This window comes from Protopterus annectens, chromosome 4.part0 (assembly GCF_019279795.1).
Source record: "Protopterus annectens isolate FY-2018-M chromosome 4.part0, PAN1.0, whole genome shotgun sequence".
Taxonomy (NCBI): Eukaryota; Metazoa; Chordata; order Ceratodontiformes; family Protopteridae; genus Protopterus; species Protopterus annectens.
In genome coordinates this window covers 1,855,185,142-1,855,211,277 of record NC_056733.1, presented here as the reverse complement: position 1 = coordinate 1,855,211,277, position 26,136 = coordinate 1,855,185,142, and the positions used below count along the sequence as shown (strand labels likewise).

The 26,136-nt window shown below is 40.8% G+C and overlaps 1 protein-coding gene across 2 annotated transcripts in view; it reads left to right on the top strand.

Moving 5' to 3' along the window:
• The window catches only part of LOC122800048 (slit homolog 3 protein-like), a 2,083,326-nt gene that overhangs the window by 1,950,056 nt on the left and 107,134 nt on the right, over positions 1-26,136 (top strand). For both annotated transcript variants that reach the window (XM_044069531.1, XM_044069532.1), the window contains one exon: positions 5,160-5,299. In XM_044069531.1, coding sequence (XP_043925466.1) covers positions 5,160-5,299 — 140 coding nt within the window. The remainder of the gene's footprint in view (positions 1-5,159; positions 5,300-26,136) is intronic.

The following is a 26,136-nucleotide window of genomic DNA, read 5'->3' as shown; positions in this document are numbered from 1 at the left end:
AGCATTGTTACCTCACAATGTGCTGTCTGATTATCCTTCTTTTCTCCATATACCCTGGTTTTGTCCCGCATCTCAAAGACATGTGATAGGTGGATTGTTAAATCTCAGTTGTTCCTTGTTGTGATTATTATATGGAAGAAGAACCAGCCAATCTACTTCTATTCCCTACTTGCCTAGTAAACACCGTGGATGGATGTGTGTGTGTGTGTGTGTGTGTGTGTGTGTGTGTGTGTGTGTGTGTGTGTGTGTGTATGTATATATATATATATATATATATGTGTGTGTATATATATATATATATATATATATATATATATATATATATATATATATATATAATTATATATATGATTATAGGAAGTTACTAGGCTATTAGCCCTTTGGCTCTTACAAGCCTAGCCAAGAATTTAGCCCATATTCCAAGTCAGCACCCAAATGCCTCTGTCTAGCAGGGACACAGGTAGAATCACAGGAGTGTGTTTTCTGTTCCCCATCCGGTTATTCAGGTTGTGTTTAAAAAGGGTTAGTGAGGTACTCTGCTTGACATGGAAAGGGAGTCTGCTCCACAGAAGGGGCAGTCTCTGGGACACAAATCTGTCCTGCCAACAAGACCTACTGATGCCACAGACCAGGTTGAGATCACACGTGTTGGTTACTTGAGTGGAGCTTGACTTGGAGATATGCAGCAGTCCCATCAAGGCAGGATCTGCGATTGCTTTGTATGCCAGACAGAGGTCACCTCTGAGGAGTCTGCATTAGACTAAGTAGAGGGACAGGGCTTTTAGCCTCTCTGTATAGGGTAGATGTTTGAGGCCCTGGATTCTTCTGGTGAGGAACCTCTGTGGTCTTTCCAGCTGCTGCATGTGTTTTGTGAGATACATGCCGAAAGGGGCATTGAACTCAATAATGAGTCTTATAAGGGAAGAATACAGGGATGTTATGACCTCATTGTCCCTGGATGAGGTACCCTTCCTAATGAGGTGTGCCATGTTGAAAGCTTTCCATATAACAGAGGCAGTGTGGTGGTCAAAAGTCAGTTTGCTATCATCCTTGGGTGCCCAAGTCCCTCACGACTGATTTTGTGCTTAGGACCTTGTTATTAATGGGATACTTTGTGGGGACATCACTCTCCCCAAAGGAGATGATGATGCTTTTTTGGTGTTCGGTTTGAGGCCAAATTTCAGGCACCAATCATTTGTTTGGGTGAGACTCTCTTGGAGGATATCCACATCACTAGGGGAATTGATGACAGCTCCCAGCTTGCAGTCATATGCAAATTTGGTTAGCCATAGCCCTCTGATTTTTACCTGCACCTCAGAATAGTATATCCCAAACAACAGAGACCCCAAGACTGATTCCTGGGGTACACCATGCATTATGGGTCTATTGCTTGAGGTGGCTTCCTCTATTTTGACTAGGTGGGTTTTATCATTGAGACAGTTTGCTACACATCTGGTAGCATATGGATTGATGCCTAGTTGAAATAGTTTGTCTATTAAGCTCAAGAGGGGAATAATGTTAAAGGCTTTGACCAGGTCAAGGTAGGAGGTGTGGACCATCTTCCCTTTGTCCATGGCTTTGGTGACTGTCTCAAAGAAGTCAACCAAATTTAACAGGCACGACCTCTCCTTGACAAAATCAAACTGTGTGGGATCAAGTGTTTGGAGATTGCCAATGTCCTTGTTAATGAGGTCCCTAATGATCAGTTCCATGGCCTTGCAGACCAGGCTAGTTAGGGTGATTGGTCTATAATTTCCGGATGCTCTACCCTTATGCAAAGGGATGACAGAGGCTGTCTTCCACTCAGCTGGGATGAAGCCGGTACTCAGGCTTTGATTGAATAGGGTGCCTAGTGGTGCTGTGCATTCCTGCCTGAGTTCATGTAGGATGCACCCTGGGACACTATCAAGTCCCGTGGAGGCTGTATTTTTTGCCTTTGAGATGTCCGTGATGACTTACTCCCTAGAGATAAGGGGAGGTGAGTTAGGTGCTGGGGATGTCCTGATTTACTTATGGGGACAAAGGGGTGAAGGTTTCGCTGAACTTGTCTGCTAGCAGGTTGGCTAATATCTACAGCTTTTGTGTATGTGGTGTCCTTGACCACCAGTTCTGAGCAGATGTGAGTGCTTCTTTTGAAATTGTGGACATATGTGAAGAAGGCCTTATGACTGCCTTTAGTTGATGTGGCCAGTTTGGACTCTAAATTTGCTTTGGAGGATTTCACTAGTGCTCTTATTTGCTTGTTCAAGCTAAGGAGAGATTGCTTCCAATTAGGCACTCACTTCTTCTTAGTCTGGGACAGCAATTTTTTCCTTTTATTGTACAGTTTATTTATTGCAAATGTTCACCAGACAGGTTTACTCTTCCTTGAGGAGGAGGATTTTGTCCTGTTGAGTATTCCTGGTTCCATGCAGCTATATAAATGCTCTTATGGTGTAGGTTTGGACATGTGTGCCAGTTTCTACAGAGGGGGAGGGGGCTATGAAGCTCTTTATACCTTCCCTCAGGAGGTAGTAATCAGCTTTGGAGGAGTTTTTTGTTTGGCACTAGCTGGGGGGGAGAGAGGTTTGGGGGACATAGTGACTTTGAAAGTGATCGCTTTGTGATTGGATCTTACCAGGGAGGATGGCACTGTAGGGATACTGCAGTGGTTACTCATGTTGGATAATACCAAGTCCAAGATATTATCACATCTCGTGGGGATGTCGACCAGCTGGTCCAAGGTATTTGCAATGACAAAATCAAGAAATTTCTGGGCATTTGTGTTTTGGCATGAGTAATTCTTCCAGTCTATGGTTGGATAGTTAAAGTCACCTAGAATCATGGTAAATGGTTAAATCTTGATAGATACAAAGAGGTCCAGATAGGTGGAGTGGGCATCTTGAGTCAAAGTTGAGGGCCTGTAACTACCTATGATTTGAATAGGGGTCTAGTCAACAGTTAACTGCACCTGGAGAGTCTCATGTGCCTCATACTGTTTGACCAGCCTGGAGGTTTGTATGTCTTGGGTCTGAATGTATGACAGGGTGAGTAACCTGGTATGGCTGGGGTGCTCTCTACAGCTTTGAACAAGGTTTCTGTGACTGCACAAATAGCATCTTGGAGGGCTATATATGCATGTGTGTGTGTGTGTGTGTGTGTGTGTGTATATATATATATATATATATATATATATATATATATATATATATCTATATATCTATAGGTTCATAGGTAGGTACTAGCTATCGGCCCAAGGGCCTACGTAAGCCTAGCCAACAAGGTTCCCTGGCTTACACCACCCAAGAAAGTTATTTTCCTGTGCTACTGTCAGCAGAGACACATAAGTGATCCCTGGTGTGTATTTCCTATAGGTTCATAGGTAGTATATATATATATATATATATATATATATATATATATATATATATATATATGGGTCCCCTTCACATGGTCTACATTTCAGAATGTTGTAGACCATATGGCCGAGACCATATGATCGACATTCGAAATGTCGACCACGCAGAACCGGCATCTCCACACAGTGCGGAATGGAAAGATTTCCATCTTCCACACTGTAGTGTGATCTCGGAGCTAGTATATTTAAGTTCCGGGGCAGCGTGAAGGTAAGCTTTTGTTGCGTTTTTTTTTTTTTTATTCAGTGGTCGACATTTTGAATGTCGATCATATGGTCTCAGCCATATGGTCTTCAGCATTTTGAAATATTGACCATATGAAATATATATATATATATATATATATATATATATATATATATATATATATATATATATGTACACATATATGTGTGTGTAAATTCAGGACATGTGAGCAAGGTAAATGTAGGCTTGGAATTTAGAGTCAAAATGTTTGGATATACTGAAATATTCAGCATTTGAGTGTGAGAATATTTGTGAGTTAAGTTTAGAGTAAAGGCTTGAAAGGAGATAGGTTTAGTGTTGTGTGTTTGTGGGTGCTCCTTTATGTGGGTTGTACCTGAATGTTACAGGAAGGGTTTTTCTATGGTAAAGTGTTGAGCTGGGGTTAGGCCAAGGGGAAAGGTTAGGGTTGGAACTCATTATTACGATGGTGCAGGGGAGAAGGGAGGAGTTTAGGATGAGTCACAGCTTTGAGTCTTCATTTGCCTGTACTTCATAGAAATCAATTCCAAAGAAGATATAGCCTGTGATAAATCTTGAGGGATGCTACTAGCTTTTTTTTTTTTTTTTTTTGTAGAGGGCATCATTTATTCTTCTCAAATGCATTCTGTTTAAAAATAAATTCAAATGTTTCCATTTTGCTGATTTATGTTAGCTAACAATGAATTGGTATTAGCTTTGTATTTAATGGTAAAAAGAAGTAAACTGGTTGTTTATCTTTTACACCAAAAAGAACATGTATATGAGCAACATAATCATATATATGTGCAACCTGCTGACATCTCAGAGTGGTAGGATTTTGCTGCACTTCCAACTATTTCCACTATTGTTACAGCACTTCTTGCAGTGTTTGTGACAAAGTGATATATAAATATGATGTAGTCAATATGGTAACCTTTAAATCACGTGATGGCAGCATGAAACCTGTAAAGTGCTTACCAAAGGCAAATCGTTCCACTTTAATGAAAATAAGATGATAGCAGCATGCCATAGCCTTCTTAAAATCTTTAATATTATGTAATTTACTATGCTGTATTTTTATGTTGACTTTGTATGGTAGGATGACATAAGATCAACAGAGTTCAGTTTGATATCAGAAGTGTGAACTAGTATGTTTAACTTTAAGCAAAAATAGCAAATAATACAAGTTACTGTTGCACTTATCTCCTTGACATGGGTGTTTGCTTCCACCATGATGTGGTACTTAAGAGTTACTGTGATTGCATTATCAAGGGATAAAAGGAATTGGGTCAAATACTGCCATTTCAGAATTAGTATATGAAAAATGGTAACACTTCAAAGTGTGTACTTTATTGTCACTTAAGCAAGGCAGTATTCTGCCTTCTTGTGAGCCATACATACACCCTGTATTTCTAACATACTGCCTTAATTCTTGAGACATATTTATGGTTAACCGTTTCACTTTCTTGTGCAGTATTTTATTGCATCTTGTTTACTTAATTTTGAGACCATTAATTTCTGTTGCTATCACCTTACCTATTTTTTTTCGTTTCTTTAAAGTTGCAGCTGCCCTGAGGGCTTTGAGGGTCTCAAGTGTGAGATCAACCCAGATGACTGTGAGGATAATGACTGTGAAAACAACTCTACATGTGTGGATGGAATTAACAATTATTCCTGTCTCTGTCCTCCTAATTACACAGGTAAACTGAAATTCAGAAAAGGGGGATAGCACTATAAATTATATATATTTTTTGCTTTCTGTACTGTTGCTTTACGATATTTACTGTGGTTGTTCCTATGCTAAATTCTTTCTGTCGTATGCATTAGGAATGCCTTCAAGTTCTCAAAACCTGGAAGGTAAATTTTAGTTTGCTTTAGCTTATTTGCTTCTAATGTTGTTTGATCTGAGTTTGTTGGCTGACTACTTTTGCAAAATGGAGGAGTGTAGTCCAAGATCCAAGTGTATCACTGAAGGAGCAGTACAGGATTGTTTTTTTTTTTAACTGATTGGTCTATCTCCATGCAGGAACAGCTTGGAAAGGAAATAATAATGTAAAGTAGAGCATGGGGACTTGATCCCTGCATATGATTTTGTGTCGGTCCTAGTTGCTTGAAACTGTTTATTGATTAATCATGTTTTTAGGTGTTGAATGACTAGCGTTGTGCAGCTGTAGCTGAGCTGTTATGTCTTACACAGTTTGTTTGTCAGTAATGAATCAGCTTCACTTTGTGTGCCTATAGATATATATGTATATATCTATCTCTATGCATACATATATATATATATATATATATATATATGTATATATATATATATATATATATATATATATATATATATATATATATATATATAGGATCTATGTCATAACAACGAAAAATTAAAATCTTGAGTGCTGTAAATACCGAAAATCCATAATATCGAAACCTTTATTGTGGACACTCCCCCGCTAATTATATATACCAACTCCAAGATCGCACTACAGTGAGGAAAGGGCAAATTTCCCAATCTTCACTGTTTTGTGATCTCACAAAACACACAGCGATATACTGCATTTTCGATGTTTCCAGCGCTTGAGATTTAAATTTTTTGTTCATCTGACAGGGACCATATATATATATATATATATATATATATATATATATATATATATATATAGACATAGATATAGATGTTTATAAATATACAGATAGATAATGATATAAATATACTGTATGTATTTATGTACATTAGCACCATAATGGCCATTAAGATATGAACAGCTACCAGTGACTTTCCATGTCCTTCCAAGGCTTCTTCATGGTTACATGATATATTTGTTCAAAATGTCCTTTTATTTGGCTGATATACTTTTTAATTTATTTTCCAGTCCATTCTGTTACTTCATAATGCCTTTGCAAAGTAACAACAAATTTATTCTCAGCCATATGTATGAGGAGTAGCACACTGGCAATTGGTAAGAGCACCCACATCCTAATTTTTTTTTATACTCGTATTATTTTTGGGCTTACAGCCCTTGGGTCATATGTTCCCATACTGCTATAATTTATTGTATTTCAGCTGTGTGTCAAATGGCACTATTAAAAGGCATGTATTCTTGTTATCAAGTGCCTTTTTACAGATCTAATAGTCCCCTAGGATGTTTCCATTAATATGTCAAATAGGATAAAACCCATAGGTGACTGAAGAACCTCCCTAAAAGCATCATCCATCTTCCTTAACGTCTATTTTACACTTTTGTTGAAATGGTGTACAGAAATCCTAAACTGCTTGGTTTGCAAGAGCTGGCAGTATTCCTTCATATCCCTTGTCAGAATGGGCTCTTTGATCACTCAAGGTTTCCTTGGTAATTCCCTGGCTACTAAACAGAAGCCTAAGTTCCTCGGTGATGGGTTTTAATGAAACTGTCGATAATGGCATAGCCTTGGTATCACAGAACGTTTTTGATGGATTTTGTTAGTCTTGATTAACTTTCCTACTTAACCCTTAATGGGTATCAGTTATAAGAAGGAGGTATCGAAAGAGCAACAAAAAAGCTTACAATAGGGTAGCTTTCGATCAGTGTTATCAGAAAGTACAAAACGTGTATATAGCCACAAAAATTCCTGGCCAGTAAAACCTTTGCATAATTTTATCCTTGTCTTTCTCACCCACAATGACTTCAATGTTGTGACTGTGAGTCACATTTCATAGGTTCATAGGTAGGTACTAGGCTATTGGCCCTAGGGCCTATATAAGCCTAGCCAGAAAGTTACCCTGGCTTTCCCCACCCAAGAAAATTATTTTCCTGTGCCCCTGTCGAGCAGAGCCACAGAAGGGATCCCCGGGGTGAATTTCCTATTTCCCATCTAATCATCAAGATTTTTCTTGCAGAGTGCTAATGAGGAGCTTTGTTTGATATAGATAGGTAGTTTGTTCCAGAGTATGGGAAGTCTCTGGGACAGGAATCTATCCCTCCAGCATGTTCTGTTTATTGTGGTGACAAGGTTTAGGTCCCTAGAGCATGTAGCTTGGAGGTATTGGGATTTCTTTAAGTGGAGCATGTCCAACAGCTCTGGGTTTGACATAGCTTTTTATGTTAGGCAGAGATCGCCTCTGAGTAGGCTATATGCGAAGGAGAAAAGCTAGAGTTTTTTGAGACAGTCTACGTAGGGCATCTGTTTGAGGCTGGTAATCCTCTTTGTGAGGTATTTCTGCGGCCTTTGCAGTTGTTGTAGATGTCTTGTGAGGTACATACCAAAAGGGGCATTGTAGTCTATAATGAGTCTAATGAGTGACGAGTAGAGGTGAACAATGACCTCTTTTTTCCTGGATGAGAAACCTTTTGTGATAAGGTGTGCCAAGTAGAAGGATTTCCTGACTACTGTGGCGATGTGGTTATCAAAGGGGAGACTACTGTCCACCTGTGTCCCAAGGTCTCTTAACATACTTTCAGTGTTAAGTAGATAACCACCTATGTTGTAGTTCATGGGTACAGAGTTTTTACCAAAGGGGATGACACTGCAATTTTTGGCATTGAGCTTGAGGCCATGGCTTTGACACCAGGCATCTGTCTCAATGAGGCCCTTTTGTAGGATGTCCACATCATTAGGAGTATCGATTATGGCTCCTAGTTTGCAGTCATCTGTGAACTTCATTAGCCAAAGACCTTCTGTGTTAGCCTGTACTTCAGAAAAGTAGATACCAAACAGGAGAGGACCCAGGACTTAACCCTGTGGTACTTCCCTTGTCACTGGTCTGAAGTCGAATTTGGAGTCTGCTACTTTCACAGTGTGGGTTCTGTCAATGAGCCATTTGGCAACCCATCTTGTGACATAGGGGTTTATACCTAGTTTAGTGAGTTTATCTATAATTCCAGAGTAGGGGGTGGTGTTGATAGCCTTGTTGAGATCTAGATAGGCTGTGTGAACCACCTTACCCTCGTCTACGGCTTTGGTGACTGCTTCAAAGAAGTCTGTCAGGTTTAGGAGACATGATTTGCCTTTTACAAACCTGAACTGGGCGGGGTCCAGAGTTTGGAGATTACCAATGTCTTTGTTTATAAGTTCCATGATGATATGTTCCATGGCCTTGCAGACCAGTCTCGTCAGGCTAATGGGGCAGTAGTTCCCAGAGTCCGTGGTGGCTCCCCCTTTGTGGAATGGGATAACTGTTGCTGTGCACCATTCATTGGGCACAAAGCCTGAGGTGAAGCTATGATTGAACATGGTACTTAGGTGGGGTGGTTCATGTAGAACGCAGACTGGGATGTTGTCAGGTCCCATGGATGCTCTGTTCTTGGCTTTGGAGAGTGAGGTTTTTACCTGTGCAGCTGTGCTTACAGGAACTTTGCATTCTTCCGGTATAGAGATGGGCCATTTAGGGGGTGAGAGGGGGGTAAAGTTAGCACTGAACCTATCTGCCAGGATGTTGGCAATATCAGTTGGTTCTGTATATTTAGTACCATTGTGCTGTAATTCAGAGCAGATTTAAGTGTTTAATTGAGATTCTTGACATAGCTATAGAATGCTTTGTGGTTGTCTTTAGAATCAGTGGCGACTTTGTTTTCATAACTAGCTTTGGAGGATTTTTTGAGGGATCTCAGCTTCTTACTGAGGCTGACCAGGGAGTTCCTCCAGTCATGGGATTTTACTCTTTTTTGCAACAGTTTCTTTCTTCTGTTGTAGAGTTTGTTTATTGCAGGGGACCACCAGATTGACTTCCGTTTTTTGGAGGATAGCATCTTGGTTCTGTTAGGGATAGCACAATCCATGCACTCGTGTAAGTGCCTATAAAGTGCATTTGTGTAGGATTCAGCAGTTGTACCTCTATTGTCAGTCCCCATGGGTGTCGTGAAGTTTGCCACTTCTGTCTTAAGAAGCGTGAAGTTGGCTTTGGAGAAATTTTTTATGGTGGTTTTCCTAATGGTGGATGGGGGTGGGATGTGGATGTCTAGGGTGATTAGCTTGTGGTCAGATCTGACCAACGAGGAATTGACTTCTGGTGTGGAACACAGGTCGCCAATGTTGGTAATGACCAGTTCTAGGATATTGTTGTCCCTGGTGGGGGTGTGGATAAGTTGATCCAAGGTATTGGAATTTATGAATTCCAGAAAGCGTTGAGCAAAAGAGTTGGTAGATGAGCAGTTTTCCCAGTTAATGGTGGGGTAGTTGAAATTGCCCATTATTAGGGTGTTGGTTTGTACCCTAATATTTTTCAGTATATCAAGAAATGAGGAGGGGGAATCCTGAGGCATGCTGGGGGATCTGTAGCAAGCTACAGTTTGGATAGCGGTCTTGCCCAGAGTTAGTTGCACTTGGATAATCTCCACACAAAAACACAGAGTTTTTGAAAATGGGCACAATTACCTGCTTTACTACTCCTCCCCCATTGACTATGTAGATCAATTCACTATATGTTTTGATATGGGGAAAAAGTGGCTGATCTGGAACTGTATAACCCTTATATTGTTACTGGTGTCCTGCAAAGGGGAATTGTCCCAACATTCCTTTCAAAGCTCATATAGGTAATGCTTGCCTTCACTAGGTCCCCACATTGCTATTTTGTCTAGGTACAGACTCATTTTGCCCTGTTTTTTCCCTTGCTAACACAGGTGGTGTATTTTCTGCCTTTCCTTCATCAAGACTTTACTCGAAATGTATCCAAGGAAAAGGCCAGCTTTCTTCTTTGTTATCCTCTCTCTCTCTCTCTCTCTCTCTCTCTCCGCAGTCCCTCATAGCTTAACCTTAAGGTGCATCTCTAATCCAGGAAAAAAGGGGAAACCTCTTTTCAGAATGTCCTTGTGTATGTGTTTTGACATTACTGCTCCTTTTTCCGCATGTTTTACATTACTTTTGCATTATGTATTAAAATCTCCATATACCCATAGTCAACTAGTGCTTGTGCAGGTTTCCCTTTTATACCCACATCACATTTTTGACTTAATACTTTAAGACTTTTAACATCACCTGTGTCTGTTGTCACAGCCCGCAGAGTATAGTTAGTGTGATGTGTGACAATTAAGGCAGCTCCCTCCATTAATTTGACATTAACTGGACATGCATTTAGCTGTATGTCCAAGCAGATAACATTTATAGCACTTCAGTTTATCTAGTCTCCCTAGAATCTCATTTTGATGCAGGAGTTCTGTTAAGCTGTTTTTCTGAACTGGTAATAGTTCATATTCGGATTTATACCTGAGGACAGTTTTAAATGATTTTCTGGAGTGTCTTTCTGGTGGGTTCTTTCAGGTATCTTTTACGACGACAGCTTCACTGACATTTTGAATAAGTCTATTAGTTGTTCTTCTGTAGTTGTAATTCCTTGTATGAGCAGTCATCAAGGAAAAGACTACAGAAACCTCAGAAGCTGGCTCGGTAATAATCAATAGGATAATTTTGGAAACTAGGCTTTCTTTTGGCGTTAGCCATTTGAGGGATAAGATGCATTAGGTCAAATGTCTGTTACTTCATGACTTTTCTGAAGTGTTGACCCATGTTTGGAGCCGTATTGTTCAAACATTTGTTGTGACTCTGGAGTTAGCCAAGACCTCAGTTTTGAGTTTTTAATAGCTGTTTGGTTCTGAGAGTTCTAGGTCAGAGTACACCTTCTGTACCTCAGCATTCATGAAAGATGAAATTAGTCTAATCTCTTTGCCGGTAGGCCAATGTTATATTTTCACTATCTACCCTCGGCTGATCAGGAATGCTTTAAAGTTATCAGCTGGACTCATCTTTTACCAAAAGTGACTGTCCCATATAACTTGCAAACTAAAGTTCCTAAGGCCTTCCTTACTGGAACTCCTCCTGCCATGGTCCCAATATGCTTTGCGTTTTGTTCAAAACATTGGGCTCTTTTTGAGAAGCAGTGCTCTGTTGCATGCTTTATTGCATAGTGGCAGTGCTTTGAAACTGAGGTTCTATGGTTTTCTCCATCCATGTGTTTTTAAATAAACTTTACGTTCCAAGTTTTCTTTGAATGAAACTCACTGAGAAAAGGACTTTCACTTAGTTCCATTATAAAAGGGCTTTGTGAAGTTCAAATTTTCCATAACATCTCCATAGATGTATCAAAGTAATTTTACTTGTCAAACAAAATGCACATAGCCAAACATCTTTTTAATTTAAGGCCAACTGGGGTATTTAATGGAGAACAGCAAAGCCAAGCCTGGACTCAAAGCAGAATGATTTACTTTACTTAAAAAAAAAAAAAAAAAAAACACCATGTTGTGCATTTTTGTAGGTCAACAAAACAGCTGTTTTTGGTTCTTGTTTTCTTGTCTGAATAGTTAAACAACTTCTCAGTTCAATGAAAACCAGCAAGATATAACTTTACAATTTATATTTTGTGGTGACAAGCTGCTGCTAAACTCTATTTAGCCGTATCAGAATCGTACAAATATCATTTACCTTTATGGTGAGGCAGGAAGAAATAGAGCACAACACAATTAACTAGCACAATTACAGGGAGTGCTTCCCTGGAACCCACAGAGGGAATTTGTATCACTAACCTGCATTTTAAGCCAGAGAAACAGTTCCACCCAAGCAGTGACAAGCTAAGCGTACATTACACATACCTCTTTCATTCACTTAAAAGCATACCCAACTCAGGTGTGTCAGACCACCGTAAGATGTCAAACATATGAATTAACAAAGCAGGGTTGTGGTGAAGTATCTGTCACATGTTACCTGACCCCCTTAGTCCATCACAATATGATCACTATTGGGCACAGAACTAGAATTAGGATCACATGTGCATATGCATGTACACACGCATACCCATGTACATAGAGGCCCATGCACATATATGTACACAAACAAACGGATGAATAAAATATCTTATTACTGCGTCTTAATCCTCCCCACAGTAAGATATTTTGTTCATCTGTTTGTGTACATACCCATATACATAGAGGCCCATGTACACATATGTACACAAACAAACAGATGAATAAAATACCTTATTGTGGGGAGGATTAAGATATAGTAGTATGGTTATTTAGGCATTTTAGTCTCTAAACATGGTCCACTGTTATTAAGCATCCGCCATTATATATATATATATATATATATATATATATATATATATATATATATATATGGATTCACTTCATAACACTGAAACTTCAAAATACTGAAAATGACAAAACTTCATAATACTGAAGACCAAAATACTGAAAGCTCAAAATACTGAATACTCAAAATACTGAAAACACATATTATGCGTAAACTCAGCTTAAACAACATAAATCATAACAATTTCTACCAAATATATGCAGGGGGGCAAGTCCCCCTGCACCCCCATGTGAGGGGCTGCGCCCCCCACACCCCCTGCTAATTATATATATCTACTCCAAGATTGCACTTGCCATATAAATAAATGCATCCTATGGATATAAATAAATGCATCCTATGGATATAAATAAATGCATCGTATGGTTTCATTTTTACAGCATTAACACTGCAAATTGAATGTTATAAGAAGTAATCTAATACTTTCATAACTAAGAACTTGTAGCTCACTGGATAACCGAGTTATCAGATGGCTATACAATATTTTCTGCACAAATATGCAACTTTATTTGAATGGCTGCATGCTAAACCTCTTAATGTTTATGTGCAATCTGACTTAGGCCATGCAGGAATGTCTTATTTTATTAAACTGGCAGGCGAATAACATTCTGAGTAGATATCGGGCTGGCTTTTGATTTTTTTAGATGACATATTTAAGTAGCATAGTTGATGTTTACAAAAGTCACATAAATAAGCTTCATAATTTTGCATTTGGCTATACCAAATTTGACTACTCTAGATTTTTATTTCCAAAAGGTACCATTACAGATTGCATTTACTTTGGAAACTTGACTGCCAGATACTTGTTTTGTCTAAGGATGTTCATCGTGCATACAGCTGCAGTCATAACAGATGGGTTCTCCTGCCGTCAGGCGGGTCCTCGGTCGGCCGAATTCCAAAGTCTAGGTCCGGCGTCGGTTGTCGTCGCTTCTTCCCTGACGTCAGTGCGACAGGGGTATAAAAGAACCAGCTGACGCCATTTTCTTCAGTCTTTCTTGCCACGCGGTGCCCGAAGCAGAAGCATTTCGCAAGTGCCAGTCGGCCAGCTCCTGAAATTACGAAAATTTTGCAACCGAAGTCTTTTTGAAAGCTAAGTACCCCGTTGGGGAAACTTTTCTTGCCTCAGACCGATGTCAGACAAAGTTAATAATTGTATTTCATGTGGGAAGCAAATACTGCATAAGGATTTTCATTCCCTCTGCATTCCTTGCTTAGGCCCAGACCACAACGTCTCGGTCTGTCGTTTTTGTGCTACTTTCAACAAACGCACCATTAAGCGTCGGGCGGAGTTCGCCCAGCACTATTTTGGTAAAAAATTTAACTACATTATGTCGTCGGATAGTCCGACTCCAGTTTTGTCTAAAAAACGCAAAGAAAAGGACCGACACACGAGGTCTGCGGCCTCTACCGACACCACGCCAAAGCCGACTACAGGTGGTCCGGTTCTCAGCAAGGCGCCTACGCAGTCCCTGCCTACCAACGGCACTTCATTGGCAGTGTCTGCTGTTCCCGAGGTCGAAGGCTCCTCGGCCCACACCCCGACTACAGATACCGAAGCCACTCCTGGTGGTGAAACTCAAAATGTAGACGGGTCTGCCTCCTCTCAAGGTGTCTTCAGACCTTCCTCTTCTTTTTCTATCAAGGCTTTCACTAAGTCTAAAGCAGCCATGCATTCTAAGAGACCAGCTACACAGGGCCCTTCTCCAGGCCCCATGCCTAAAAAGCAGATGCTTAAAATGGCTGAGGATTTAATTACTCTAATCAGGGGTTCTCAACCCCCTCCCCCCGGACAAAAGGCCCAGAGTGGAGGAAGAATCCCCCTCCTCTGACCAGGCCTCCATTATTTCAGAGCACTCTGATGAACAGGAACATTCTTACTCCCCTTTTGAAGATTCTGATGTAGAGGAGTCCATTCCCTCTGTTCCCCCCCAGAGGATTACTCATTTGGGGAAACCTTGCATACCTTGAGGGAACACTTCCACTGGGAAGGCCAAGAGTACTCAGACTTCAAGAAAAGGCTTAGGGATTTTCTCTTGCTACCTCAGCACAGGCCTCTGGCTATACCTCCTGTCTTAGACATACTAGATGATGTGTATTCAGAGGCCTGCCTTAACCCAGACTCTTTACCTCCAGCCCCAGTCAAGCCTGACAGGTACTACCGGGTTCCTGACTCACACCAATTTTTATACAAAAGCCATGCGGCTGACCCAGAAACTATTTCACAGGGCCCCAAGGGAATTAAGGCCTCCACTGCTAAAAATCCATTACCTTCCGAGAGAGATTCCAGATCTTTAGAAAGGTGGGGAAAAAAGGTATACACCTCGGCCACCTTAACCATGAGGGCATTAAACTGCCAGTTCCATATGTTAAAGTACCAACAGTTTCTGTTATCACAGTTAAGAAGCAAAATGTCACAACCTGAACAACCAGACTTGAAGGAGTTGCAGGATTTGATGCATAGTGCAGAACAAGTGGGTAAACATACCTTGCAATGTGGTTTTGATGCTCTAGAGGCCTCATGTAGAGCTGCTGTTACAGGATCAGTCATACGTAGACATGCCTGGCTCAAGGAGCAAACCTTACCAGATCACGTCAAAGCTAAATTACTAGATGCCCCTCTACAAAAGGATGTATTATTTGGTGTTAAAGCTGAGGAGGTATTAAAGAAAATGGAGGAAAAGGCTAAATCAATGCAAACAGTGAAAGATTTGCTACAGGTACAACCCCCATGTTTCAGTAGAAATTGGCCTTCCAAAAATTGGTCCTTTCCAGCAACGGACAGACCCCAAAGAGGTAGATACAGGCGCCCGAGGGGCAGAGGGCAATCTCAAGGATCGTTTAGAGGCAGACAATGGCAAGCTCCTACACAAAGAGGTGGTGAGGATAGTTCGCAGCCATTCAGAAAGCAAACCCAATGACATTCCCCTTTGCATGCCAAGCAAGGCTCAAATGGCAGCACCCTTAGGTGGAAAACTGGCATTATTTTCGAAAAATTGGCATATTGTCACAAAAGACAAATGGATCCTGGACATTATAAACAGAGGCTACAGATTCCATTTTCACACCCTTCCAAAAATGAGAGGCATGCCAAACCTGCCACACAATCAAAGGGCAGAGGCACAAAAACAAATTTCAGATCTCATGGACATGAAAGCTATTCAAGAGGTACCTACTCAAGAACAAGGTCAAGGTTTTTATTCCAGACTATTCCTGGTACCAAGGAAGGGAAAAGATTGGAGACCTATTTTGGACCTATCCATCCTAAACACATTTTTACCCGTGCCAAAATTCAACATGCTCACATTACAGCAGCTTCTTCCCATGCTGGGCAAGGAGTCTTGGCTGGTAACATTGGACCTCAAGGAGGCATACCTGCATGTCCCAATCAGACAAAATTGCAGAAGATACCTCAGATTTATTGCAGGTTCAACCCATTATCAATTCTCTGCATTGCCCTTTGGCTTATCTACTGCACCCAGAGTATTCACGAAATGCCTGGCATCAGTAATTGCCTACTGCAGACTTCAAGGGATACAAATATACCCATATTTGGACGATTGCCTGATCCAAGCGGACAGCAAGCACATACTTCTGAAACATCTGGCTTTTGTAATAATGTTGTTGAATTCTCTGGGATACACAGTCAACAAAAAGAAATCAAGGCTAATACCCTCTCAGAAAACAATTTTCCTGGGTGCCAACTTGGACACAAACACCCAGATGGCCTACCTCATGCCAGAGAAACAGGGGCAACTAACTCAATACTTCAGAAAACTAGCAAATTTCACCAGGCTGACTGCAAGGAAAATCCTGCAGGCTCTGGGATTCATGGCATCTTGCATCCTACTAATCCCATGTGCAAAGCTGCATATGAGAAAACTTCAATGGTACCTGAAAAACCTATGGTCTCAACACAGCCACAGTTTGGAAACAATAATACCACTAATTCCATGTCTTCAAAAGGAATTTCTGTGGTGGGCTCAAGCATGCCAAATAAACACAGGTCTCCCATTCTGCAAGCCTCAAGCATATCAAGTCATCACAACAGACACCTCGGACTACGCCTGGGGGGCGCACATGACAGATCGGTGCATTCAGGGCAAATGGTCCCAAAAAGAAAAGCACCTTCACATCAATCAAAAGGAAATGCTAGCAGTAATAAATGCTATTATAGCTTTCAAAGACCTTCTGCATCCAGGTCAACTATTGATAAGGACAGACAACACATGTGGTACATAAACAAACAGGGAGGAACCCATTCATACCCCCTATGCAGGCTGGCCATGTCACTTTGGAACATGGCTCTGGAATTACAAATCGAACTTCAAGCACAGTACTTGCCAGGCAAGGAAAACACGCTGGCAGACAACCTAAGCAGAAATATGATAGATCCACACGAATGGAGGTTGCATCCTCAAGTTTTTACAGAGATAATTCAAGCATGGGGAAGGCCAGACATAGATCTCTTTGCCTCCCACAAAAATCACCAATTGACAAAATTCTGCTCAAGGACTTTTCATCCACAGGCCTGGAGAGTGGACACTCTCTCTTTCAGTTGGACAACAATGACAGTTTATGCCTTTCCACCTCTTCCTCTGCTGCCCAAAGTTCTATTAAAAACCAGAGCAGACAGACCAAAGATGATTCTCATTGCTCCAGACTGGCCAAGACAGCACTGGTACCCACTCCTGAGGAGCCTGACGCATTCCCCACCATGGACCCTACCTCTAATGCCTCTTCTACTGACTCAGCACAGCTTCAAAACTCTTCACAGTCAGCTGAAAACACTCAATCTGGCCGCATGGAAGATTCCTTAACTTTACAACAGACCCTACTCTCCAAGGAGGTGCAGGATGTCATTTTGGAGGCCAGAAGGCCGTCTACTAGAAAAGCTTACTCCGCAAAATGGAAACGGTTTTGTGCCTGGAATGAGAAAAAGGGCCAGAATCCTGGAATTCTGAATTTACCTCAAATATTACAGTATCTAGCTGAGCTGCTAAGCAGTGGGACTTTCATTCTCCTCCATCAAAATCCATGCCTCAGCCATTTCTGCAGAATACAACACTGATCCACCTTTATTCTCTCACCCCCTCTTAAGACAGTTCCTTAGAGGGGCTAAGAATGTAAAACCCCCAAGGAAACAACCAATACCTGCTTGGGACCTCAATTTAATTCTAGAAAAGCTGACCTTGCCTCCTTTTGAGCCAGCTGCCTCAACAGATTTGCAATATTTCTCCCGGAAAACAGCCTTCCTTCTGGCTATCACCTCAGCTCGCAGGGTATCCGAACTACAAGCCCTCATGGCTGTGCAGCCTTTCATCATTTTCCATCAGGATAGAGTTTCTTTATGAACCAACCCGTCTTTTATGCCAAAGGTGGTATCCAGGGTAGCTTTGAATCAGGCTATCCACTTACCTACCTTTTACCCTAATCCTCAAAACAAAGGGGAGAGACTACTACAGTCCTTGGACATCCACAGACAGCTGCGCTATTATTTGGACAGAACAAAGCCTTTCAGAAAATCAGAACAACTCTTTGTGTCCTATGCTATAGGAGCTCAAGGGAAGCCAATTTCCAAACAGACAATCTCAAAATGGATAGCCCACTGCATACATTTTTGTTACTCTTTTCATGGTAAAACTGTCTCTGCAGGCATCAGATCTCACTCCACAAGGGCCACAGCTACCTCTGTAGCTTTCCTCAGAGGAGTTCCTACCAAAGATATTTTGGAAGCAGCCACTTGGAGTTCTGTGCATACCTTCTCCAAGCACTACCACCTACCATTATACTCCAAAACTAGAGCAGGCTTTGCCACTGCAGTCTTGCAGGGCATCCTGGCTCCCCCTGGTTCCACCTAGTGCCTACCACCCCTTTTTTAGCTTTGGGATTCTACCCATCTGTTATGACTGCAGCTGTATGCACGATGAACACAGTACAGTTTTGTACCTACCATAAATGTAGATGTTCGAGCGCTAATACAGCTGCAGTCCAGGTTTCCCTCCCTCCTTCCCCTCTTGGGACAGGCCTATTGGCTAACACCTCCTCATACAACCTGATTGGGGTATTCATTTATGGTGTATTTGCTTGCAACTACTGTATTTTGATTATATTGCATTGCATTGCATTATTACATAAATTTATGTATTGCCTTCCTTCTGGGGGCACCTGACATCTGGGGCAAGAAAAACTGAAGAAAATGGCGTCGGATGGTTCTTTTATACCCCTGTCGCACTGACATCAGGGAAGAAGCGACGACAACCGACGCTGGACCTAGACTTTGGAATTCGGCCGACCGAGGACCCACCTGACGGCAGGAGAACCCATCTGTTATGACTGCAGCTGTATTAGCACTTGAACATCTACATTTATGGTAGGTACAAAACTGTACTTTATCTTAAGTGGATAGGTGGTGGCTGTCAGAGTGACATGGTAATGTATCAAGTGTCACTTTCTCTTGGATAATTTTGATGGGTGGCATTAACCAACAAAACAACGCCAAAAAGTTAATACCTGGCACACTATTTGACATCAGCACATATACATGGTTGGTGTTTTGCTTGTCATATTTGGTGGCAAACAATGGCCATATGGAAGATGTAACATAGCCTATGCCTGGTGGAGCTGCCATTTTTTTGTGCTGAATCTGAGCTCCAGTGCCTGTACTTGAATGACTTTAAGGCATTCTGTATGAATCAGCCTCTCATCTACATTAATTCAGTATTCCTGCTGCCCTGGAAGAACACAGAGAACCCTGAGTGCATCTATGCATATAAAACAAGATTCAATTTGTCCCGGTCCCCTTCAATAACACACATCACACAAAATGACATTTGACGACCGTTTTTAAATTTCCATAACATAGCTTAGATCACCAACTTTATTAATTACAACTATTCATGATATGATTCTAAATACAGCATAATATCCTTGCAATGTTAATCAGGGCAGCGTACCTACTCACCCTGCCCCAGTAAGCAGTGGCCATACCTCCACTCACTCACTTTACTTATGAAGCAGCATCCCATTTCACTTCATACACCATTCATTGTAATGTTAATCAGGGCAGCGTACCTACTCACCCTGCCCAACAAGCAGGGTTCATACCTCTGCTCGCTTACTTTATTATGAAGCAGCGTCCCAACTCACTTCATTCACCATCCATTTAATTACCTTCCAACGAATAAGCACCATCCTTACCTCAGCTTGCTTATCTATTCAGCAAGCTTCCCCCAACTACTCATTTCCTTTCCCCAGATCCTTGAAATAAACATCCAGACATCAGAGGGGGAACAGAAGAGGGGAAGCCTATCCCTCTTCTCTGCCAACCAGCCTGACCAAGCTGTTCCCTCTCCCTTCTACCCAAAATTGTTCAGTCCACTTCCCATAAAGGGAAGGGTAAAGCCAAACATCATTTGGTGTACCCATCATCTGTAAAGCACCTTAGAATCCCGTCATAAACCCCTCTGACATGCCATCACTGAAACACATCCTAATGAAACTAAATAAATTAGAATTACCATGACCCAGTTGTAACACCAGAACATCCACACCAAGAGAACACATACTCTTTTACCCCGCTGCCTTCAAAGCCGAAATCATGGCTCAACCTGAATGTATTGACAGCCTATAACCACAACAAAATCACAAACTATAACCCCTTGAACTCAAGGCGGCACCTAGTCAAACAACTAGTAGCAAGTCTCACACCCAAGACCCTGTTAACCGTAGCATATCACCTTAGCCCACTCACTACCCAGTTCTATCTGTGCAACAACTCCATTACTGTAGGGAATAGTCTAACTCCAACTTTAATGTCCTACCTTAGCTGGCAGAAAACCAGCACCCCTTGAACTAGTTCCCGAAAACCCGCCTATGCTCAGCAATGAAATACTCTACATACCCAGCCATAAACACCCCCAAGTCACTCATTACCAAACCATTCTTAACTCTTGTTTGGCCCTGGCCTTTCCCCTGGAGAGCTCTTTCCTTATATTACCTATACCACCAGTAGGCAATTAAGACCTGTCCTACTGCAGCCTTATCCTGCAACCAAGCTTCCTTTAACCCTAACTCCCCTGTAACAACGCACCCAGTTTTAAAACTACCCCACTAATCGCCTACCAACCATGCTTCTTAAAACTCAACTCACAAAATTGACCCAAATACCAAGTGAAATGATCCTCGTGGTATTCTGTAAAACCTTAACCTGTTATGTAACATTAACACTACCTACTCAAGGGACAAATTTTTCACCCCAAAGACACCTCCCATTAGAAACAAACTGCAGCATCCTATAAAACACCTCATTGCCCTTACCCCAAATACGGTTCAACAACTGAATGAGTAAATACAACCACCCCAAGGTTCTAAAAAAAAAAAAAAAACAAGTGTTGAACTTCACTGGCTTACAAGAGCCATAGGGCTTTAGCCTAATAAGTCCTGTGCTCCTATGAATGTCATGACTCTACTCATCCCGTGAGATCCCCCCACTCCCCATAAGCCATCCCCAACCGTTTCCCCCTTGGCCCCCCTCCTACTTCTTCCTTTCTTGCCCCCTATACCAATACAATAATCAGCACACACTAATTGAACACAGAGCCCTAATATGCCTTAATAAGGTGATTACTCAGACCCACTTTGTGCCCCATTCCAGTGGCAAAACATCTATCCTATCAAAAACGTTACCTTTCAGATCCCCTTTTCAAGCCACTGCATGATGCCTTCTGCCCTTCAGCAATTTCAGTCAGTAACTGTTGCCACCTTGTGCTCCCCATGTGTAGCCTCTTTGCTCGCCACTGCTTCCATCATCTGCGAATTCACTGTGTATCACCACCATCTATAAAGAAAAGGAGAAGTGTAAACCCTCTAATATGTAACAAAAAGGCTCCATCTTATACGCACCTATTCCAAATTACAGCCGCAGCATTCCAAGACCCATCTGCAAGAAAGAAAAGACATGTAAATCATCCAAAATACATAAGCCCCATTCCAAGACATCTTCAAGGATAACCTATCCTGCCAACACGGGAGGGAATGTACCACCGCCATTCACATCTATGGCAAAGTAGCCGCAACTGAGGCTATGCTTCCAATGACCCTAGCAAATACCCAAAATAAATTTAACTACCCCATCTAATCATGCTTGTTTTGTTATAGGGTTTCCATATTGCTATTCCAAACTCAAGTCAGGGTCTAATGTAGCTAACAACAATGACGTCCATACTTGATTACCTAACCTTATACATCTTCCATAATGACTGTAGTTCTTTAACTATCATTACCCAATTGGTTGATATGAGTAGAAAAACTCATAGCTGAATCTACCCAATCCCAGGTTCCCATCATATTGCTTTTACAAACTCAATAATAGACGAGGCATTTTTTTTTTTTTTTTGCAGACAACAAGCTACATATGTCCCTAGCCCATACAAATATTATTATGTAGCTATGAGATTGTACAACTCTAGAGAAAGGCAATTTTTAAATGCAAAATCTAAGTACTGTATGATAAATGTCTTCCTCTAGCACTTCCTGTAAGCATCAACAAGCTGTTTTATGGAAACAATGAATGTCGTTTATTTAGTAAAGCAAAGCACCATTTCTGTCTAATTTTACAACTCTCGCTGGATTCCGATAGAAGCCCAGTAGTAATTCTTTTTTCTTTTCTTTTTTTTTATACATTGCGCTGCAACCCACATGCCAGGAATGCTTTACTCCATGTGGCCAAACCCTTTTTTGTCCAGCCATACACATTAAACAGCTTTATAAATTTAGATCGACATTTATACATTTACATATAAACACAGATCAACTATTAAACTATAACTATACACTGCTTACTAAGCCACAAACTTCATTGCCTCTGCATCAATGGGAAAAAAAAAAACTTAAAACTGATAATGTTTTATATCATGACTTCTTTACGTCTAATCTGACTACATATGACAGTTATTGTGAGAATTTCTTTTTCTCAAGGCATGGTATGCCTACAGAGTTCTGAAGTTCCTTAGAGAGCTCCTCCTGCTTCCAAACAATATCTGTAGTTGAGTTTATCAGTTCTATACCCCTGCTTATAGCAACCTAGGTGCAGCCCTACCCCCACACTCACATAAATGGATGTTTTGTCAGTAATTCTTTAAAGTTATATGAAAACTATTCTTCATGGCCTTACAAAGTTCTTCCCATATGATGCTTTTGCCTCATTCACTGTTGCAGTTGTAACCATGTGTTCTACTAGAACCTATTATTCATATCAAGAAATCCCCTGGTAGATTCGAACACAAAGTCTGTTTATTTATACAGTATGCTTCCAATTATTAATCAGCAAAGCCAATAATTTATTCTTGCCCTGAATCTGGTGTGCGTATTTCTCTACATTTGTACTGAATCTATCTCTCTTAAATGCTTACATTTATTAAGCAGTAAAGAAAAAATAATCTGTCTGCAATATTAGGTTTCTTATTTACTGCAATATGAACTAGAAGGATGCTCTGACTTCCTTCAGATAGTTCCATTAGATTGCAAGCTGTTTTATTTAACAATGTTCCTCTTAAAAGGGGGTTAACTCATGAAAAGTGATTGCAATCTGTTCTAATAGTATGTACGGTATGGCTTCTGCCTGTTCATCTGGAGATTTACACAGTCTAGAACTTAGTGACAAGAGATGCACCCATTCAACTTCACCACCATGCACAGAATGGTTATTTGTCCAGAAACAACCTCACACCGAAGGAACAATTTTGGATAGCTGAAAGGCATGCCCTGCTTGCTCTCCATGGCCATTACCACTACATTGGGCATGCGCAGTGAGCGGCCAATATGCGGATTACCACTTATCCTGTGAAAACGTCTCATCAGAAGACTAGACTATCTTATATTCTAAAACTACGCCTTACCATCTCCCTTTCCTGCGCATTTTGGAAGAGCAAGAGAAGCCAAATGCATGCCAAGACCGTGATGAACTGGTACAGCCCCAACTATGATCGTAGTTCTTAGTTTTTTTTTTTTAATAAGTGAAGCTCTGTGTAAACAGCACATACACCTTATCCCATGCCCCCAAGCCCACAAAGCAGCTAACTCACACCGGAAAAGAACCAGCACAGCCCTGGGAAACATTTCCACTATGACACCCACCTCCAATGGAGGTGGAAATCAAACAGAAGCACAGCGACAAACCCCAGACCCTAAGAACCAGGAGCAGCTCCCCTGATATGCCAGTAAGTCAAATGCTGACATAAACCCACTAACTAATTTAAGTACAAGTTATCGTTCTTGCTAACTAGACAACCATCACAGAGCTCATGGCAGAGACTATACAGAAAGAACTGATGGATGGAAAAACACGTACTTTTGCTTGCCCCCCCCCCCCCCCGACAGCCCTGTCACTTCTTAGAACTGCATGCTACCCTGCACATTGCTTTGTCTTCCTGCATTTTAGTAATACACTACCCTGCACATTGCTTAAAGCAAGTTAAAAGTACAAAATAAAAAAAAAAAACTAAGTAGCTCAAATTGAAAAACGTGTTCTTTCATGACCACTAACTACCCCCTCCACTGCCCAAAGCACTCAACTCTCCCTCCCCTTTCTAATCCTAACCCATCAAGAAACAGAAAAACAAAATAAATAAATTAATTCAACTTACCCAGCTCTTCCCTGTACATAATTATTAATCCACGGCCTACCTGATCCCTTACTACCAACAAGTCGTCATGGACGTAAGCCTGCACTGTAGCAAGTTCACGCCAAAATGTGATTGCTTAACCGAACTACACTAGACTAAACCTCTTAAGCCCCTCCCTATCATTATTTCATTTCCTCCCAACCATCCCTGCCTCCACTTAACCCTTTCACCTCCCCAACCCACTTAATTCCCCCTAATATTAACCTAACCACCCCATGAAGATGTTGTTGCCAGTCTCCATTTATCTGATCAATTTTGAAGTCCAGTGATGCAGTGCTGGTTGGTTTGGTGCATTTGTTTTCTTTCTAATGTGCCACAACATGAACTGCTATTACAGCATGCCACCTTAACTTGAACAGGTTATAGCAGTTTCTATGGAATATCTGCATGGTCATCATTAAGAAGCATGCATACTTGTCAGGAATTTGAACTGCAAGAAAACTGCAACATCAGCAACCTTAATTTCAGTTCCTGTTTAGTGGTATTAAGACCTGCAAATATTATTTACATATAACAAAAGTGTTTTCACTGGTAAAGCTGTTTAAAATGATGGTGTATACATTCTAATCGATATCAGTCACATCCCAAACTGGTTACATTCCTATTAATACAATTAATTAAAATGTATGCCTCTTGTAAAGACTGCTAGTATTCTGGTAACTGCAAAAAACTATATGTCTGGCACAAAACATTTGGAGACTTCAGTTTGCCTGTGCTGGCTCGGAATGACCTTTGTTCTAAATAATGAGGGCAGAAAAGGTCTGCATCTTGTTAAAGGGCAAGTATGAATTCTAATTGTACTGCAGCATTACTATTCCTTAGAACTATGTAATGATGCCTGTTTAACATTTCAGACAACAAATTCTTGCCTGTTTTTTTTTTAGTTACTAATGTTAGCCAGGTGGTGAAAGGTCATGCAGTTTCCATGGTCGATTTCCTATTCTTGTTTGAAAGATTGTTTGCTTTAATATCCGTATTAACCTTTACTCTCATAAGTGGTTCGGTTTTCAGAATGATGCATTTTTTATGTTATTGGTGCTGCCGTTTTTTTTTTCTAAACCTGTGTATGTAGACTAACCATACCTCTCAACTTCTTAGAACATGAAATCTGGACAAAGACATGAATAAAAGTGGGACAAAAGCCCAAAAATAGGGGCAATTTTTAAATATTGTTTACACAAAGTTAGAAAATTGATAGAATAACAGGTTTTGCATTAACATGAATTTCTGAAGGATATGAAGTCTGAAACTCAAATGTCTGTCATTATTTTTTAACTTCAGTCTGTAAGGATTTACTATTAATTTGTCAGAAAACCACAATTTTATGAAAAATGGAGAAAAATATGAGGGCAAAATCTGGACATTCTGTGAAAATCTGTATAGCTGCGAGGTATGAACTAACTCTTGGGGTGACAGTGCAGTATGACTGCATTTGTGGGGCATTTCTAGAAGAAATAATGATGATTACTTACCCAGTATCTCAGTCTGCCCCTTCTGTTTATAATATGCTTCATTACTCCATTCTTTAATTACAGTAAAGCTTTGCATGTTGTAAATAACACTTTTTAACAGTGTAATATCATTACGTCTGTACTAAAGTCTGAGCTCAGATACCAGCATATTTTGGTGCTCTCGAATCTGGGACCTTGTATTTAGCATTACTTACATTCTCTCATTTGTCTGCTGCAATGATACTTTTTCATAAAGGTGTTGTGTGAAAGTGCTACATGTCATGATTCTGTGATAGTTAAGGCTGTGTTTGAGATAATTAAGTAATATTTAAAGATGTAAATTTAAACTTTAGC